The 18,555-nt window shown below is 53.8% G+C and overlaps 1 protein-coding gene across 7 annotated transcripts in view; it reads left to right on the top strand.

Moving 5' to 3' along the window:
• CTIF (cap binding complex dependent translation initiation factor) overlaps nucleotides 1-18,555 on the top strand; it is a 155,745-nt gene that overhangs the window by 118,028 nt on the left and 19,162 nt on the right. For 5 of the 7 annotated variants that reach the window (XM_074570407.1, XM_074570414.1, XM_074570413.1 and 2 more), the window contains one exon: nucleotides 17,428-17,583. The exons of the other annotated variants lie outside the window; for them this stretch is intronic. In XM_074570407.1, the coding sequence (XP_074426508.1) occupies nucleotides 17,428-17,583 (156 nt within the window). The remainder of the gene's footprint in view (nucleotides 1-17,427; nucleotides 17,584-18,555) is intronic. 7 annotated transcript variants of the gene reach the window in all.

Genomic DNA, 18,555 nt, shown 5'->3' with positions numbered 1-18,555 from the left:
AATTAATAAATTGAAAGTAAGTCTCCTGCGAGAGGTTTTTGCTTGTCATAGTTTTCGCTCACCGGCGTGGCCAGGCTGCGGTGCTTTTTTTTTTTTTTTTTTTTTCCACCGGTGTGGGGGATATTAAGCAATGTGCCGCAAACCCTTCACATGTAACATAAGTTGGAGTATTCCTCCGTCGAAATGGCCGTGCTCTTTATAGCCGAGCCGTGTCTGCATCCGAGCTATGCAGAGCCAAGTGTATTATTAGAGTGGACATCACTGGGGCTGTAATTGTACACTGCTCCCCTTAGCAACGGCGGCCAACAGCACATCAAACAGAAGGCTGATACCTTCTTTTAATAAAAAAAAAAAAAAAAGAAAAAAAAAAGCCGTGCCACCACGAAATGCACATCTCCACACAGAGCCCGCCGCCGCAGGGGGCGCGCCGGCGGGCGCCCAGCCAACGCCTGCTGCGTCCCTGTGGTTGGAAACGCCTTGGTGCCGGTGGAGAAGGGCCATTTCTGTTGCATGCCCTGTTGGATACCCTACGACATACCCTACGGCGTGCCCTAGTGTGCACCCTATTGGATACCCTGTTGGATACCCTACGGCATACCTTAATGCATACCCTGTTGGATACCCTACGGCATGCGCCAGTGCATACCCTATTGGATACCCTGTTGGGTACCCTGTTGGATACCCTATGGCATACCTTAATGCGTACCCTGTTGGATACCCTGTTGGATACCCTATGGCATACCTTAATGCATACCCTATCAGATACCCTATGGCATGCGCCAGTGCATACCCTATTGGATACCCTATTGGATACCCTGTTGGATATCCCATTGGATACTCTATGGCATACCCTAATGCCTACCCTGAGCTATACCAAATTGCATACGCTAATGCATACCCTGTCGCGTACCCGGTTGCAGACCCTATGGCACACCCTAATGCATACTCTATCGCGTACCCTATTGCATACTTTAATGTATACCCTAACGCACACCCTAATGCGTACCCTATTGCATTCCCTCTTGCATACCCTATGGGATACCCTAATGCATACCCTAATGTGTACCCTATGGTATTGCATACCGTGTTGCACGCCCTAATGCATATCCTATTGCATTCCTTATTGCATACCCTATGGTATACCCTATTGCATACCCTAACGCGTACCCTCTTGCATACCCTAACGCGTACCCTGTTGCATTTCCTAATGCATACCCTATTGCATTCCCTACTGCATACCCTGATGCGTACCGTATGGTATACCCTATCTCATACCCTAATCCATACCCTATTGCATTTCCTATTACGTACGCTCTGGTATACCCTAATGCACACCCTACTGCATACCCTAATGCATACCCTATTGTGTTTCCTATCGCACACCCTATGGCACACCCTAATTCATACCCTAATGTGTACCTTATGGTATACCCTATTGCATACCCTAATGCATACCCTGTTGCACACCCTAATGCATATTCTGTTCTATATCCTATTGCACACCCTAATCCATACCCTAACGCACATCCTAATGCATACTCTGTTGCATACCCTATCGCACACCCTATCGCATGCCCCATGGCATACCCTATCGCGTACCCACGCGGGGTTTCTGCATCATCTTCGTTTAATCTCTTGATGCCCCGGGAACGGCCCTTCCTTGGTTCGGTGCTGTTCTTTGCTCTGGTTGTAGAATCTTGGAGTCAAATGCCAGGGTTTTTTGGCAGGGGCCGCGCTTGGCTTTTGGTGGACTCGGCTGGGTTTGAGATGGTTGGCGCGACCGCTTCTGGAGGGGCTCAACCAGGAAGGTGGCCAAAACTCTGTCGTTGTCAGCCCAGGCAGAGGATGGAAGAGGAAAATTTAGGTTGAATCCCTTCCTGGGATGTAGATGTTGTGGCATTAGGTACTGGACAATTGATTGATTCCCCTCGGTAAGTCAGGATGCAAAGAGAAGTGCTTACCATGTTTCTGCATCGTAGGAGTTCTGAGGATCAAGACGCTGAGGGTGGTAATGAGAGTGGATTCTGCGGGAATTTAGACATGGAAGATAACACATGGTGAAGGCTGAAAGACAGATTTTTTCCCCTCCTTAACATGATTAAGGTCTGGGTCTTCGGTGAGGAACGGTTTGCGGTTTGACAGAGGTGGAGGCAGGAGGAGCTGAGCACGGCTGGAGAGCATCGGACCTCTACGCCATGTCCAGCATTGACTGCAAAACCCATCGTCCCTCTTACCGTGTCTATTTTTAATTGAAGTTAATTGCAGATGGTCCATTCGTGCACAGAAAACACAGTGGTACCGCTTGTTTTGGAAAAGACATTCCCAAGAGACATGAGAGAGGTTGCTTCACTGAAAGATAGGTAGCGTTTAAGGAGGGGGGAAAAAAAGGTCCCGAGGTCCCTGGAGCAAACCCCAAGGCCAGAAATATATGTGTATCGAGTGCTGCAGCGATGAGGGTTTGCGCGCTCAGCTCCATGGAGGAGCACTGCATCCATCTCTCTGGTCTGTGCACGAGCCCAATGTTGCTGCCTTTGGTTTCTCTTCCAGAAGAGTTTGATGAGCTCTTCCCAAGGTGAGGTGGTGATTCAATGGGGAAAGCCTCCTTAGTGTGGGGGATGAGGGACATCTCCATGGTGAACCTCAGAGTTGAGGTGTCCATGGGCTCTGCCAGCCCCACAGGAGCCCAGCACAGGCGGAGAAATAGCAAAATGGTGCTGCCCTTGTGTAAACATCTTCATTTGGGGGTTTGCAGAGCTTGGAACCCTTTCTTGTTACATTTCTGCGCTGATGTTCATAGAATCATAGAATGGTTTGGGTTGGAAGGGACCTTAAAGATCATCCAGTTCCAACCCCCTGCCCTGGGCAGGGACACCTCCCACCACACCAGGTTGCTCCAAGCCCCATCCAGCCTGACCTTGAACACCTCCAGGGATGGGGCAGCCACAGCTTCTCTGGGCAACCTGGGCCAGGGGCTCACCACCCTCACAGTGAAAAATTTCTTCCTCAGATCTAATCCAAATCTCCCCTCTTCCAATTTAAAACCGTTCCCCCTCGTCCCATGGCTCCCCTCCCTGATCCAGAGTCCCTCCTCAGCTTTCCTGGACCCCCTTGAGGGACTGGAAGGGGCTGGAAGGTCTCCCCGGAGCCTTCTCTTCTCCAGGCTGAACCCCCCCAGCTCTCTCAGCCTGTCCTCCCAGCAGAGGGGCTCCAGCCCACCCAGCATCTCCGGGGCCTCCTCTGGCCCCGCTCCAACAGCTCCGTGTCCTCCTCGTGCTGAGGACTCCAGCGCTGGACACCGTACTCCGTGTTGACAGCAGCGTCCTCGTTTTCTAAACCGTTGTGGGACTCGCCAGTGAAAGCTGCCTGCGAAATGCAGCTTTGCGGATGGGATTTATTTTCCGTACACCCAGGGAATTCAAAGGCAATTGTAAATCCATACACACACGCATATATATGGTGTGTATATGTGGGCTTGGAGCGGGTTGGCTCCGAGGAGCTCCGAGGAGCATCCCCAGCTGCCTGCATCCTCCTGCTCTCAAGCGCGGAGAAAAGAAGGAGTGGGAAGGAGACGGGTTCCCTCTCGTTTGCCCGCAGTTGTCCCTAGGAAGACGCCTTGTAATTCCGTAGCAGAATATTCATTATTTCATTTTTATTCTTATTATTATTTATTTTTTTATTGGTGTCGCGATTTTATTTTTCTATTTTCTTATTTATTCCGTTTAATAATTCTCCATTTTTCCTATTACGTTACCTTTTTTTTTTTTTTTTTTGACGCTTTGGCGTAGTCATCCGGGGCCGAACGGAACCCGGCGCAAGCGTCGGCAGCGGGCAGGAGAGGGAGCCAGGGGAGCGGGCTGGCACCCTGCCCCGTGCCGGGCAGGTGAAGGGCAGAACCGGGCATCAATTAGAGCTGGCCCCTTCGTTAACCCGCGAGTTTGGCCAAGCCATCGCCGCCGGCCCGTAGTAATAACGCTCGCTGGGCTTCGCCGTTGGGGTTACGGGAGCCGCTGGCAGACAGGTCCCACGCGGTTCTGTGAGTTATTGGAGAGCCCCGGATTAAACAGCGACCTCCGTGCTTTAAACTCGCCGTTTTTCCCCAGCGGAGCTGTAGTTGGAAGAACCATCCGTCTCTTTCGCTGCTTTTCCATGATGCGGCAACGTGGCGAGGGAGAGCCGGGCATCGCCTCCTCGGAGGCCGGTGGTGAGATGAAGGGTGGGGGGGGGGCGTTTAATGGAGCGCCAAAAGAGGTTTAACCCAAGATCTGGGGGTTTTAATGGAAAAAGAAAAGGCAAAAAGTTTCCCACCGATGGGAAGGAGGGGATAGGGTCAGGAGCTGGTGTCCCGTAAGCACAAGGAGCCCTCTGAGCTGGGAGGAGCTGAGCCGGACCCCAAATTAAATCAGCTGTGGGGTTACACCGCACGTCATTCCTCAGCCGAGCCCGGGGGTGGCTTTCGGGGCTCGCAGCCCCTCGAGGAGCTGAGATGCAGCTGGAAGTGGCCACAGGGCCATCGACGTAGCAGTGGGCATCACAGGGGATGCCAAGGGCTTGTCCCCGCTGTCCTGCAGGTACCCGGGACCACCCCCGAGGCAGCCGCGCTCACAGCTCTGCGCAGAGGAGGTGTTTAGTTTTCAGTAGAGGAGCATCACGGAGTTGAGATTGATGGGAAGCAGGAATAAATTGAAAAAAAAAAAAGCCTTCAGAGTTTTAAAGAATGGCATATTTGACTTGAATTCAATGTGCCGGTAAGATTTTATATGGCAATGCTCAGACGCGTCGTGAAAAAAATAGCCGTCGCCTTTACTCTGTAAATAAGTTGCGCGTGGTTTCTCCTGGCTCTTTTTCACCCCGGAGGCTCCTATGGTGGGGACCAGCCCCTGGTCCAGCGCGCGGCGTGACCTCAGGGATGGCGCTTGGTGTGCCATCATCTCCGCTGGCCGGTGGACGCCCTATCTGGGCATCTTCCAGTGGTGGTGGGACTCAGCGGAGGTTCCTCTTGGTCCCGCAAGCTGGTGGTGAGGAATGACCGGAGCATCCCTGACTGAGCTGCTGCCTGTTTCTGCTGCCTGCTAAAAGCACAACCGAGTTCAGACCTGGGTGGGGGGGGGTTTGGGTGGTGGGACCCGTGCACACCCGTTGCGTGAGCTGCAGCGGGGAGGCAACGCGCAGGCAGAGGCTCCGCCGGGCTCTAGGTGGAGACTGCAGACTGTGCAGCCTGCCTGCGGCCTGCCTGCAGCCTGCCTGCAGCTCTGGGCCGGATCCAACCGTTGCTTGGTGGGTGAGGATGCTCGGGGGCCACGCAGGGTCCCCCTGGGGCTTTGGTAGGAGAGGTAGCAAAAAAAAAAAAAAAAAAGCCTCAAAATCCATTTATCCATTGACTGAGAGGGGAGGAAATGCCAGAGGACCCCCCCCTCCACCTGCCGAGCTGGAGGCAGGGGGGGCGCTTCAGTGCTGAGATCCTCTCCGAACTGGCCGGACAGGCATCAGCTCTGGCTCTCCGTTTTCTCCTGAAAGGCTCAAATCCAACCCCAGGATGCAGGAACACGTTCCTGCCAGCCCAGGGACTCAGCCGGCCTACGGCCCCCTCCTGCCAGACCATCTGCTCCTGCCTGCTCCGGCATAAATCCGTCTCAAGCTGCTTGCCGCCGTCCCGAGGTGGGGATTTCGGGATGCTGCGGGGGTTGGAAGATCCCTGCTGCCGGTGCCCACGGCCACCCTGCCATCCCCAGCCCTGCCCTTAGCTGGTTCCCTTCGCCGGGGAACGGGATTTTTGGAAGCTCATGGGGATGCTGCGATGCATCGCCCTGCCTGGGACCCATCCTGCAAACCCCTGTGTCCCCCGGTCCCTTTGCTCAGGGATGAAGCATCCTGCTGGCAGAGGAGCGCTGCGGCGCCAGGGACGTCACCTCCCGAGCCAAGGCCAGAGCAGACGCAGGTGCCAGCGTCAGCTGGGGTTTGGCTAGAAGGACGTTGGGGAGGGCAGCACCTCTTTCTCTTTCCTGGGAATGGAGGAAAATGGGATAAGTTTGTGCTTTGCCCATCCCTGGCATCGCTCGGCCGCGGGCACACGGGATACGGGGGCTGCTGTTGTGCTCACCAGCAGGAAATCTCTTGATTTTTTAAGGATTTCTAGCCGAGCCGCGAGAATTTGTACCAAATTCGGTTTCCAACCGTGTGGCCTTGATTGACACGCTCAAGCCCAGCCTGCCCCGAGCAGATTTTGGCCGGTCTTTAGAGTTGGCCTGCCGCGGGTGGCACCCTGAAAGGACAGTCCCGTGGGATCTGCAGCGTGGGTGTCGCAGCGTGGGCACCCTCAGCATCCCCCCCCAGCCGGGATTAGGCTTAGTTTTTTCGCTGCTGGATATTTTGGTGTGTACCCACCCGTCAAAATCGGGATTTGGAGGATCAATGCTGCCATGGAGTATCATTGGGCACCGCCGCATCTTTTCCTGCTCCTGCCATCGAAACAAGCAAATGCAAAACCATGGTGTGAAAGTGGCTTTGGTGGGACGAGTCCCAAGAGCAAAGGAGCCAGAGGATACGCGGGGTGGGGGGGGGGGGGGGTGGGGGGGCGAGGAATGAGACGCGTGAGAATTGTTTCGGGTCCTCGTCAGGCTGATCCCGGTGCGAAACACAGCATCCGAGTCTTGAGGACAAGGACCAAACGATGCGTGGCCGGATGATGCCACCCCATCGTGACACGTCCTCTGGTCTCCTCAACGGTGCTGCCACCCATGGGGTCCCCCCCATGCTCTCCCCTCTTTGCCGAGCATCCGAAACCAACGCATCCTTTTCCCCTCCCAGTGATAAATTCCTCCACTTTTCTTTCTTTATTTTTTTTTCTTATTACTATGGCTCTACGTATTATTTTTTTTAATAAAGAGGGGCTAGGAGAAGCATCTCTAGCGACGCTGGGAACCGAAACCCAGCGGTATCGCCTCCAGTCCAGAAGCAGCAGGAACCGAAAGCGAAGATAGCGAGAGCAAAACGTGCGCCGGCGAAGGATATGGTGTCAGGCTGGAAAAACAAAACCTTTCCATTTCGGCTTCGTTAATAAGAGTAAGGTGTGTTTTCTTGCGTCTCTTTAATATTCCGGCCCATGCCGTCCGGCGGTCTTACACGGTGATGCTCGCAGTCAGCCGCTCCGCCAATGGGCTGCAAAATAGGCCGTGGAAACCATGAGCATCCCTTTAGAGATAGAAAGTTTGGAGGGATCGAGGGGTTTTGCAGGTTAATGTTGTTTTCTGCAGCTCTTTTCTGTAATTTCAGCTTTTCCAGGGTGGACGGGCAGCTTCGGAGGCATTGCGGGGTGTGTAGGACGTGCTCCATACCTCCATGCTTCAGGGGATGAGCAGAACAGATCAATGCGTCTTTTACGTCCGTTTTAAAAAAAAAAAATAAATAGCCAAATAGAACATTTGCTATAGCAGAAGCTCCCTGGCTTCATAGCATTTGTAAATATTAGCCCCTGAGAAAGATTTTCTGAGCTCTTTTGTTTAAAGAGCATTTTTGAGCAGGCTGGTACTTCACCTCCAAGTCCTGTCTTTCAGCGATGGCTTGTCCTTCATCCCAGGGAGCCCAGAGCTGCGTTTCCAGCAGGGAGCTCCGGTACCCGACGCCCATCGGATGCTTGGCCATGGCGGGGCAGGGGCAGGGGGGGCGGGGGGAGAGTGGGGGTGAAAAGCAGGCGGAGGAGATAAGAGGGTTGTCAGGCCCTTTGCTTTCCAGCATGTTTGCTCAGCGACGTCGAGTGCTGGGCCAGAGCCACCACCTCCCTGCAGACTAAACAGTTGCAATGTTTTCTCCCATGACCGAAAGAATTTAGAAAAGGGTCCCGGTATGAAACTTTACACGAACTCTGGGTGCCACGAATATCTCTGGCTGCGAGTCTGTTAACCCTTCCGATTGCCTCCTCGCCCCTGCGGTTCAGTCGCCGGGCAGATGAAGGGAAAACCCATCCCACAAGGAATCTGGCCGGTTGCCCGCGGGACCCCCCGCGCTCTCCCACCCGCCGCGTTTTCGCGCGTCCGTCTTTCTTTTTATTTGCTTTCTTTTCAAGGAGAAAGCCAAGATCTCTGGCCATAATGGAGCCCTGGAGTTCTCTGTTCAGGAAAGACGTGGACCTGTTGGAGCGGGTCCAGAGGAAGCTACAAAAATTATCAGGGAGATGGAACACCTCTCCTTTGAGGACAGGCTGGAAGAGTTAAGGTTGTTCAGCCTGGAGAAGAGAAGGCTCCGGGGAGACCTTCGAGCCCCTTCCAGTCCTTAAAGGGGGCTTAGAAGAAAGATGGGGACAGACTTTTTAGTAGGGCCGGTTGGGACAAGACAAGGGGTGGTGGCTTTAAACTAAAAGAGGGAAGATTCAGAGTGGATATAAGGAAGAAATTTTTTACGATGAGGGTGGTGAGACACTGGCCCAGGTTGCCCAGAGAGGTGGGAGATGCCCCATCCCTGGAAACATTCCAGGCCAGGTTGGACGGGGCTCTGAGCAACCTGATCTAGTTGAAGATGTCCCCGCTTATGGCAGGGGGGTTGGACTAGATGCCCTTGAAAGGTCCCTTCCACCCCAAACCATTCGATTCTATAACGCCCTGGGCCTTTTGGACCTGTTTTGGACCTGTGTGCCTTGAGGTCCATCCAAAGGTCGTCCGCTTCCCTGTTGCCACCCAGCTCAGGACCTTCCACTTCAGGGGCAGGTTTTGGGGATGGAGGAGTCCACCAGCTCTTTATTCATCCATAGGTCCTGGCCGCAGAGAAGCAGAGGCCAAGCTTCGGTGTCTTGCACGCCGCAGCCAGCTCAGCGGAGCGATGGTCCCGCCCCATGCTGAAGAACCACCAAGCACGGACTCGCTTCTAGAAAGGGCTTAGCATCCCGCAGGGAAAGCATCCTGCTGCCAGCTCCCGGGCACCCAGGAAAATCCCTCCTAGGGCCGAGCCCGAGGAGCACCCGTGCAGAAAAGCTCCCGACGGCAAACGGGATTAGCTGCCTGCTTTTTTTTTTTTCCCCTGCCTGCTCTCATTCATCCGTGGTCAGGCTGGTGCAGCTTCGGTTCAAATGCAAGCGGAATTTCTCCAGCCACGGCGCCTGGATGAAGCAGCACCCGCCTCCGCGGCCACTTTTCCTCCTCTTACATCCCTGTTTGCAAACTTGGCCCGTCTCCACAGACCCCTCGGCACCTCCGCCTTTATAAAGAGGACGCGTGGCATGTGCGGGGCTTAAAATAAAAAAGCAGAGCCCGCTGGCAAAAGCCAGCTGGTCCCTGCCGCGTCCTCCGGGGTGCAAGGCTGGGCATCTCCGCCTGCGGCATTTGCAAGCAGGATCTATCCGTCAGCCTCCATGGAGCTCTTGGTCATCGCCCCAAGTTGGCCTTGGCCGTGGGATGGGCATTGTTTCAGGCACAAAAGTGGCCTCTGAGCAGATGCTGGGGATGGCGTTGGGGCTCGGACCTTGTCTTGATGCGGGGAAGGGCTTCGAAACTGTCCATCAAACCATTCCCACCCGTATAAAACAGCCCCTCTACGCATTTTTGGAGGATTTCTTCAAAGCAGCGTGGTTTTACACTGAGCTCATGCTTCAGGGAAGGGGGCTAGGACATTGGGCTAGGACATTTATATTCATATATTTTTCCATGCAGTGGGGGTGCCAGAGCCGCTGCGGATGCTGGGATGGGCAGGCATCCGCTGGGTTTGATCCCTTCCCACCGCCTCCACGGAGCAGGGAGGGGATTGCTGGCCCGGGGACGGGATGCTCTTGGGGACATGGATGCTTTGTCCCCGTCTCAGGCATGGCTGCCCGGGAAAGGATTCACACGGTGTTTCCCAACGTCCAAAGGTAACCCGAGGTTTTCCCACGCACGCTCGCAAAGGCAAAGGACGCGTCGCTGCCACAGGGTTCCCGCAGCACCCACCGGGACGTAAACGAATATAACGAGGATCTTCTGCAACACACCGGAGGAGCCAGCCTGCCGAGCGGGAGCTGCCTCCTCCGGGCATTACAGCCATGGGGTGTCTGCGGAGTTGGGTCAAACTGGGTCGAACTGGGTCCCAGTTGCTCTGACGACAACCCAGCGAGAAAATTAATTTGTATTTCTTCACGGTCCCTCGTCTCCCTGCCAGTCCCTCTCCACGGGACTGAGAGGTTGGCTTCTGGCTCTCCAAAGGCTCATTATTTCCCGGTGTCCGTGTGTCCTGCTGTGGGTCCGTGTCCCTCTGCTCGCTGTAAGATGTAGCTGGGGGCAGGCGACGGCATTCGGCTGCGCGATTGTGTCCAGGTTCATGGGATAACGGGGGCTTTAAGGTGGTGATAAACTGCTGTTATCCAGCTGAGCTGACGCCCTGGCCCGTGTTTGGGAATCCAGGACGGTGCTAGATAGGAAGGGTGGCAATAAAAATTAAGTAAGGAGGAAGACAGCTCTGTCACCTGGGTGCTGCTGGAGGAGGTGCTGGCAGACATCCTCTGGCGGAGCAACCAGAGCTCCCAGAGCATCCCACACTCTTTTCCGGAGAATTTCTGCTCCGTGCGTTGTCCTGCTTGGATATAGTCCTGCGATAACACGGTATAAGCCTTGGTAACTCGGTGGAGATGCGAATGTGTTCTGGTGGAGATGAGAGCCGTAAGCTCTGCTGACCTGTGGGACACGGTGTCTTCCCAGGATGTGGCCACGTCTCATTTCTGACGTTTCCCCTCCGCGAGAGAAAAGGAGAAGGAGATAACAGGAGACCAAGGGATTTCCTTTCCTCTTCTCCTTACTCTGCTTTCTCTGCACTCAGAGGGTCATTAAAGAAGATTTTTACACCAGGACGGAATGGTGTTTGCAGACCATGCTACTTCACCCTCCTGGTCATCTCAGAGCTTCCACTGAGACAGTGTTCCAAGATCTCTAGCAACTGCTAGGTGAAGAGCATCGCTTTTCTGTTTGCACATCCATCATTACGTTCCCACCTGGCTGCTTGAAACCTCAACTAAATCAATAATTAACTGCTTGAGCCTCTGCAGCCTCCGAGGACCTCAGAGACATCGCTGGCTCGAGCCATGAGACGCCCACGTTGGGTGGGTAATTGCTCTTGATCCCAGATTTGCAGCCAGACGGAGAGGTCATGGTGAGACCGGGGGGCAGGAGGTTCAAATGACCACCTGCTTGGTCACCTCGGGGCGTTTGGAGACACGGGAAGTACCCACAGCTCCTGTTGGCTCTGGTTATCAGCAGCCTCGGTTACCCAAACCTGAGGAATTTAAAATTCATGGATGTTCCTTCTCCTGGGAGTTTGCTTAGCATCTCCTTCAGAAAAACCAGGAGTTTTCTGACCTTACTTTCCCCTTCCTGCCCAAATCCTTTTGAGAGGGATAAGCACGATTCGTGTCTGTCCGGTGGCTGCAGGATCTTTGGTGAGTTGTTCTTGTAGAATTAGTGGCATTTAATGCAAGTCATATATCACCTGGTGGTCGACTGATGGGTGGTAGGGTGCCTACAGGAGGGTGGTCACAGTCCTGGTAACCTGGACCTTCACCTTGCCATGCATTTTGGAGACCTCTGTGATTAGAAACCTCCACAGAGCTGTGGCCATCGTGAAACCAGGTCCACGCTGAAGGCCACCGGTAGGATTTGCTGCGCATCCCAAAGTGACCCCGAGAAGAAGCCGGTGCACCTTCATCTGGTGCGGCTCCAGCTTGGAGGAACCGGCGCGATGAAAGTCTGTGGGAGTGAAATGCCTCATGGCTGGGTGAAGCCGGGACCTTTGTGAGGCTGGGCAGAGGGTGTCATCTGTAATTTAAAAGCTTTATCTGCTTTAAACGTCAATAGCTCCTTTGTTGGGGGAATAATAATTGCCGTGATGTGCATGTCTCAGTCAGACGCCCCAAAGCACTTTGCAGAGGAAGATGAGTAAATCGTTCCCGTTTGCCAGCTGGGAAATGAGGGTGCAGAGGTGATGGAAGCCCACACAGGACTGGAAATAAATCTCAGTCTCCTGAGCTGCTGTTTCCCAGTCCTACGTGGAAGCTGTTGACACAAAGCAGGTTTTCTATCATTGTCTTACTCTGCTTTGTCTTATTGTCCCTGTGCTGGCAGTAGCATGGGCAGGGATGGTGTGGTGGCATCTCAGTAGGGTTCAGTCCTCGGGGAGCGTCAGCGCGGTGCAGGCAGAGAGGCTGGGAGCGTCGCTGTGGGTGAGAAGAACCCATGGAAGAGCTGATAGTCCCACCTCGTGGCCCGCCATCTCCAGCGGTTTAGTACAGCAAAGGGACTTGTGTAGTGGTGTCCATGTGGAGTGAGATGTTCCCGATGAAGCTGTGGGTGGTAGCTCTGCTTCGAGGTGCTCAGTGAGACCCCGAACATCCATGGGCGGAGGTGTTTGATCGCTCCCTGGTTTCTCCACCACCTCCTGAGCTTCTTCTGAATGCCGGTGCTCTAAACTACTCATCTCCCTGGGTTATACTCCCCAGAAAGCAAAGCTATGCTCCAGAGCCTTCTCCAAGCCGGGACCTAAACGCAAGTATTATTTAAATTAGAAACAGGGAATAACGCAGCAATGCGTTAAGCGTGCAAAACGTCATTTATCGGAGCCCTTTCTAGGAGGGTTTGGGGAGGAGGGTGCGCTCCTCCAGGAGAGCGACAAGGGACGGATGCTGCCCCAGCCGCTACCCACCGCCACCCTCCTCCCACCCGTTTTATTTGTCTCAGGCCCTTTCCAAAGAGCCATTTAAGGCTCCAGCCTTTCGTCGCGCGTTGCCAGTGAGATGAAGTATTTAGCGCAGCCTCTCTCGGCGTTTTATAGAGCGCCTAGCACCGATATCTAAGCGTTATATATTTCTCTGTGCGCGGCATTTCTGACTCAGTATTTCCTGCCTCCTTGACGCTGACTGAATAAACAGCAGAGCGGGGGGACGGCAGAGCTGCCGGAGGAAGAGCCCTGCGTTTACAGAGCAACAAGCCCAAATTGTGTCTTTCCCCACCCCGTGCCCCCCGGTCAGAAGGTGGCGATGCTTAAATTAACCCTTCTTTTTATCCCACGCTAAACTTTTGCCCTCTAACTTGCTGCTGACAGAGTCAGCCCATGAGCCGGTGGGCCCGGATCCGGGGAAAAGTTATTTGGGACTCATCTTAAAAAAAAAAGCGTGGCGAACTCCCAAGGGATGAATTTTCGGCTGCAGCTGTCTGGGCTGGAGCAAGGGCTTAGATCCGATGGCAAAATGCTACTTCTCGTCCCGCTTGACTCTGCTGCCCACCAAAAATGGTAGAGGATGGATTTTCCTCCTCTCCCATGGAGCGGCCAGTCCCTTTGGCTCTTCTAGCTTGGTCATGGTCTTGAAGAGGTCTCATGTTTGGGCCAAGAAGGGGTAGCGTTGCATGAGCTGCTTCTACACTGACACGAGGAGTGGGCTTTCACTTGGGTGCAAGAGCGAAGAGCCCCAAGATAAAGGTGTTTTCCATTTCCATTGCTGGCAGGAGCTTCAGCCAAGCTTAGAAAGGGTCCAACGGGGGAAGTCAGAAGGTGGGCTGAGCCGTGGCCCATCTCTGTCACACATGAACACAGGCCACCCCTGATGTACCCATCACGCGTGGTGAGGCCCAACGCGATGAACGTGGTTGCCCTACAGGTTTATGCCCCAAACTTGTCCTGTAAGAGACCTCTTTAGAGGTCCCCTCGGCATCCCTCCATTTGCCACATGGTTTTCCAATGAACTCTTCTCCCAAACCAGGCAGAGAAGAGAGGTCAACCCTCCTACCTGGTATAAATACATTTTATTTTAAACTATGGGCACTGAAGGAAGGTCATCCAGTAAAGGCGCCCAGATTATCTACAGGCCAGGGCACCCCCGAATTAGTAATACAATTTGTGTTTAAAAATACAGCCAAACTGATGAAAGATAATTTGCTTACTGCCCTGACGTCACCACCTAAGCATGGGGCAAGCCAATCCACAGGTTATTTTTATATAACTCCGTGAGGCATTTCCAGAGCAAATAAAGTTCACTGGGCAGGGCAGTGACCCGGCCGTCTGGTTTCAGCGTTCTTCAACCTCCTCAAGGCTTCTCATCAGTGGTGTGGAGGTCTGCGGGTCAGGGCACGGCTCCATCAAATGTCCCTCAGGTGCGTGGGACATGAGTTCTCTTCTCTGCTGAGCCGCTCTTCGCTACCAGCCAGCTCTTCACCTCTCTCACTCTGTTGGTCTGGCTCATCCATTTTGGTCGCGCACCCTTTGGGGAAGCAACTGAGTTCTCCATGCCTGGCATGATGGTTGCAGGTCCTGCTGGGAGCATGGCCGACGTGCAGCCGGGTGAATCACACCCGTAACTCCGTTGACCAAATTACCGAGATGACAGCAGCGGTCTCCTCAAACACGGGAACCCCAAGGGAGGTGGGACGCCTCTGCACGGTTGGCGTTCCTGTTGGCTTGCCCGTCTGTGCGTGCCATGGTTGTGGTCAAACCTACTGTCCGAAGGCCAAATGTTAAGGACGAAGCTCCTTGGGCTACCTTCCTTGTGCGTGCCATGACACTGGTGTAGCACCACCCTGCGGGGCCAAAGCAGATGGGTATCTCAGGATGCTTCAGGAGAGCACGTCCAGCTACCGTGGAGGTTCAGCTCCTGACAAGCCCAACTCTTGCCTGTAGGCAGGCATGGTCCAAAAAATGTAATGCCTACCTCTGGCGAGGTGCTTTTCCTACTTTGTCAAAGGAATCAATGTCACTCCCCGCTTTTGCAGAGTACCTGCAAACAAACCCCTTTTGCGAAATTTGGCCCAACCCGAGGCTGGAAATGGAGCAAAACTATTCCCACTGTGGTATCACGCTCTGGGTGAAAATGTTCACGGTGACCTCTGCACCCATCCCACCTTCCATCCCCTGCTCCCATCCTTCGTGGGGGTCCATCAAAGTCTGCACAAGCTTTTTTGTGACCTGGGGGGGGAGGTTGGGAGAGGACCCCAGTCCCTTTTCTTTTGCTTCTGAAGGGTCTTCTTCAGCTGCAAAGTTGAGGGCAGAGTCTTCATTGATGTCTCTGCTGGGTGGCATCACCCACTGGGTGCCGTAGGATGAAAAAAAGAGGGTGCTGGGTGGTGGCATCCTTCCTTGTCCAGCTCCCATCCCGGGCCTGTTGAGTTTGGTTTGGTGGTTGTTTTATGGAAAGTTTTTATTGGGATGGCTGGTTTGATGGTTTTTTTTACAGAAAATATTTTTTTTTTTTTTTAGAGAAAATGTTGAAGAGTCATTTTTCTCTCTTGCAAGGCTGCGGAGCGGGCGATATGTTTGAAACAGGAACGGGAAGGAGGAGAGTTTCCTGCGGTGGTTTTTACTCTTTCCCAATAATCCAGGACCGCAGAGCCCATGCGGTTATCTCGAGCTGCTAGGAATTTCCCAGCGTGCCCCAGGGATCCTGAAATATGACCTGGTTCCCTGAGCGCATCAGTGTGGACCTTCCCAGGCAGGACAAGGGAGCTTCTGGGGGTTATCCAGCCTGGGAGGGGCAGGAGGGCTCGGGTGGGATGCTGCATGAGATGCAGGAGACAGCTCAGTGCTAGGGGATGGAGAGGTCTCGGAGCATCAAGGAAGGGTTCAAAGGGTGGTTTTTGTCCCAGGGTGGAGGTGGCCAGTGGGTGACCTCTATGGGTGGGTGAAGCTGGAGGTCTCCATCAGTCCAGACGAGGGACACGGGACACTCTCGCTTGGTTTTTTAATTTCTCAATAGTCGGGAGGTCATTTCTCTTTGACCTTTTTTTTTTTTTTTTTTAATTAAAATTCAAGTGAAAACTCCAGAACGACCAATTTGGTAACTCTGGGGTGATAACCTGAGCTGGCAAATAACTTCTCTCCTCCACCACCGCCTTGGGACTGGCTGGAGAATGAAAGGGCAAACCCCGCAAACTCCCCCAGAGAGTCTGCAAAGACCCGACGGGACTTGGCTACAGGTTGCCTTCGGAGTCGCAGACGCAGTTGGGCAATTGCCTTATAGAAATGGGTGTAGAGAGGAATTACTCATCGCTCTTTGGCTAATAAGTGCCTCGGTTATTTTACAAGGCTTTTTCCTGCATATGCAAATAGGTTATTTTTTTTATATTTTTTTTTTCCCCCTTTTGTAATGAGACATATAAATAGCTCCTGTCTTGCATCTTCTACGCGTACGGTTGTGTCATGAAAAATTATCGTCGCGCTTTTGCCTGGCTTTCTTTAGCAGCTGCTTGACTTTTACCTTTGTTTCAAAAGAAAGATCTCCCGTGTGTTATCCGGGCCGTGAGGGCGAACTTTGGTGTGGTGGCTTTTATATCTCCCCGGCTTTGCCCAGCGCGGCAGCCGATCGGCGCATTCGCGGCAGCGGAAGCCCTTTCGTCTCGGGCGGTGGGAATAAAACCGCGATGAAAAAGATAGAAGAATTTATTTCGTCGCTGGATTTCCAATGTCGTGTGAGCCGCACTGGGGACGCCCGGTGTTGAGAACCAACTTGTCCCGTTCTTTCATTTGCCCCTACGTAGCGTCTGCTAATTTTTAATACCGAGGGAAGGTCACTATGGAGACAGACAAGCCAAGTCGCGTGGGACATCCTGCGATGGGCTCTGCGGCATCGCTGCGAGCCCAGGGAAACCCTCTTGGCTCTGAGTGCGATGCACCCTCTTGTGCCGTCCTCTAGAAAGGTTTTTGTTCGCTTTTCAGTGTTGCCCCTTGCTCTTTGCCGCGCATTCCCAACACACGCATCCCTTTTCGTATCCTGCCTTCGGGCGAACCCCTTTTTGTCTCCCTAGGTGGGGAGGCAGCTGGCTGCCCGCACGCTTCCTCTTGAGTTTGCTCCATAAATCACGTCATTCGGATAATCCTTGGTCATGGCAACCATCAGCTCAAGAGCAGGGTGACCTTTTAATGGCAAGCCCGGGCTGGCCTGATCTTCTCCTGGTCGGGCAGGGAGCCAGTCTCCGCTGTAATTTCATGAGACCCCAGGGAGCAGCCAGGCCATTAGGATGCCCCCAGCCAGGTCTGCTGAAGATACTGGAATGAACGGGCTGGGCAGGTCCACCTGGAGCACCAAGTCCAGCCTGACCACCAGCATCCGTTGTGTTTCCCCTGCGTTTCATTTAACCTCTTGATTGCCTCTTTCATTTGATCTTGGCTGTGCCGACGGAAAAAGAGTCCCCGCGTCCGTGCGAGGGAGAGGGCAGGGCGCGGGGGACGCCGTCTCCAGCGCAAGCCGTGACAGTTATTGCAGGGGTTGGTGATATTTCTGCAGTACCTGCTTTCTGGTGGCTTTGCTGTGTTGAAATTCCAGCCACTCCGCGTGCGTTGAGTAATCTCCCCGCTGTTACTAAAGAGTCAGTCTGTCTGTCTTCCTCCCCCCACCCTGAGTTTCAATTTCCTCCTAATTCTCTCTCTAGACAGCCGTTGCCTCTCCCATGGCGATGCGGTTTTGCTGATGCAGGCCTGTTGTCTCTGTCCCTCTTGCAGAAGGATTTCACCATGCGGGAGGAGTTGCAGCAGCGGGACGTGGAGCGCTGGCTGGGGTTCATCACCTTTCTCTGCGAGGTCTTCGGCACCATGAGGAGCAGCACCGGAGAGCCCTTTCGAGTCCTTGTCTGCCCCATTTATACCTGCCTCAGGGAGGTAAACGCCTTCAGAGTTTGTCCTTCTCCACCCGCGGGCCAAGCCGTTGCGTTGCAGTGCTGAGGTGCCCACGATCCGGAGATGTTGGCTTTATGATTCCTAAAGGTTCGCTTTGCCAGCATCAACACTTCTCACCCCAAAAGCATCTACGTCTGCAGGGATGCTTGGATTTTCCCAGATATTGTGTTTCTGCTACTCAAAAGCACATGCTCCAAGCAGGACCCCTTTCTCCAAGGGTTTGCAGAGCCCAACGGTCGGGATTGCGAACCCAACGTTGGAGTCTGCAAATCCCAACGTTGTGAAAATCCCCACCGAAGTGGCCAAAAAGCTTCTTAAAAGCGGGTGAAGCCACCTGAATAGATGAGACAGACTGAGGGGAGGAAAGAGGGAGGGAGGTGAGGTCCCGTATGTCCTTACTCCCCACCTAGTGCAGCAGAAACCCAGCCCGACCAGCAGCGTTGGGGACATTCCAGAACCTGAGCTCCTGATGAGCTCCTTTCAGAGCCTGAGCTCTCCACGGTTCGGGTGGGTGGCAGAAACCTCAGTGAGGACAAACAGAAAAGGCAACTCGAGTGTTAAATGTTCAGTAGAGCGGGAGAGGGCTCTCCCCCATCCTATTTTAAAGGTGGGTTTTGTGCTCCCGCCGCCGTCCGTAGGAGACTTTCTCCGAAAAAAATCTGCTGCCTTGCCCAGGGTTGGAGCCGTGAATCTCAAATTGTCAGCAGCGCTTCGGTCGGGCCGTAAATAACGCGCCGCAAAAGAAGTTCTCCGCTAGACCTTGGGCGAGGGAAGGATGAAGAAACCGGCGGCGATGACTTTTTTGTCTTGACGCGCATGGGAGGTTTTTCTCTGAATGCGAACGCGTCGTAAACATTTTCTCTTCGCAGCGATATTTGTGGGTAGGGTTCACGGGCGGTGACTGTAGCGGTGAGAAAGACTCCGAGCGTCGCCATGAGGCGCGCATATCCCGAG

Source organism: Larus michahellis, chromosome Z (assembly GCF_964199755.1).
Source record: "Larus michahellis chromosome Z, bLarMic1.1, whole genome shotgun sequence".
Taxonomy (NCBI): Eukaryota; Metazoa; Chordata; class Aves; order Charadriiformes; family Laridae; genus Larus; species Larus michahellis.
Note: the sequence above shows the minus strand (reverse complement) of the source record. Positions and strands in the feature narration are given on the sequence as shown.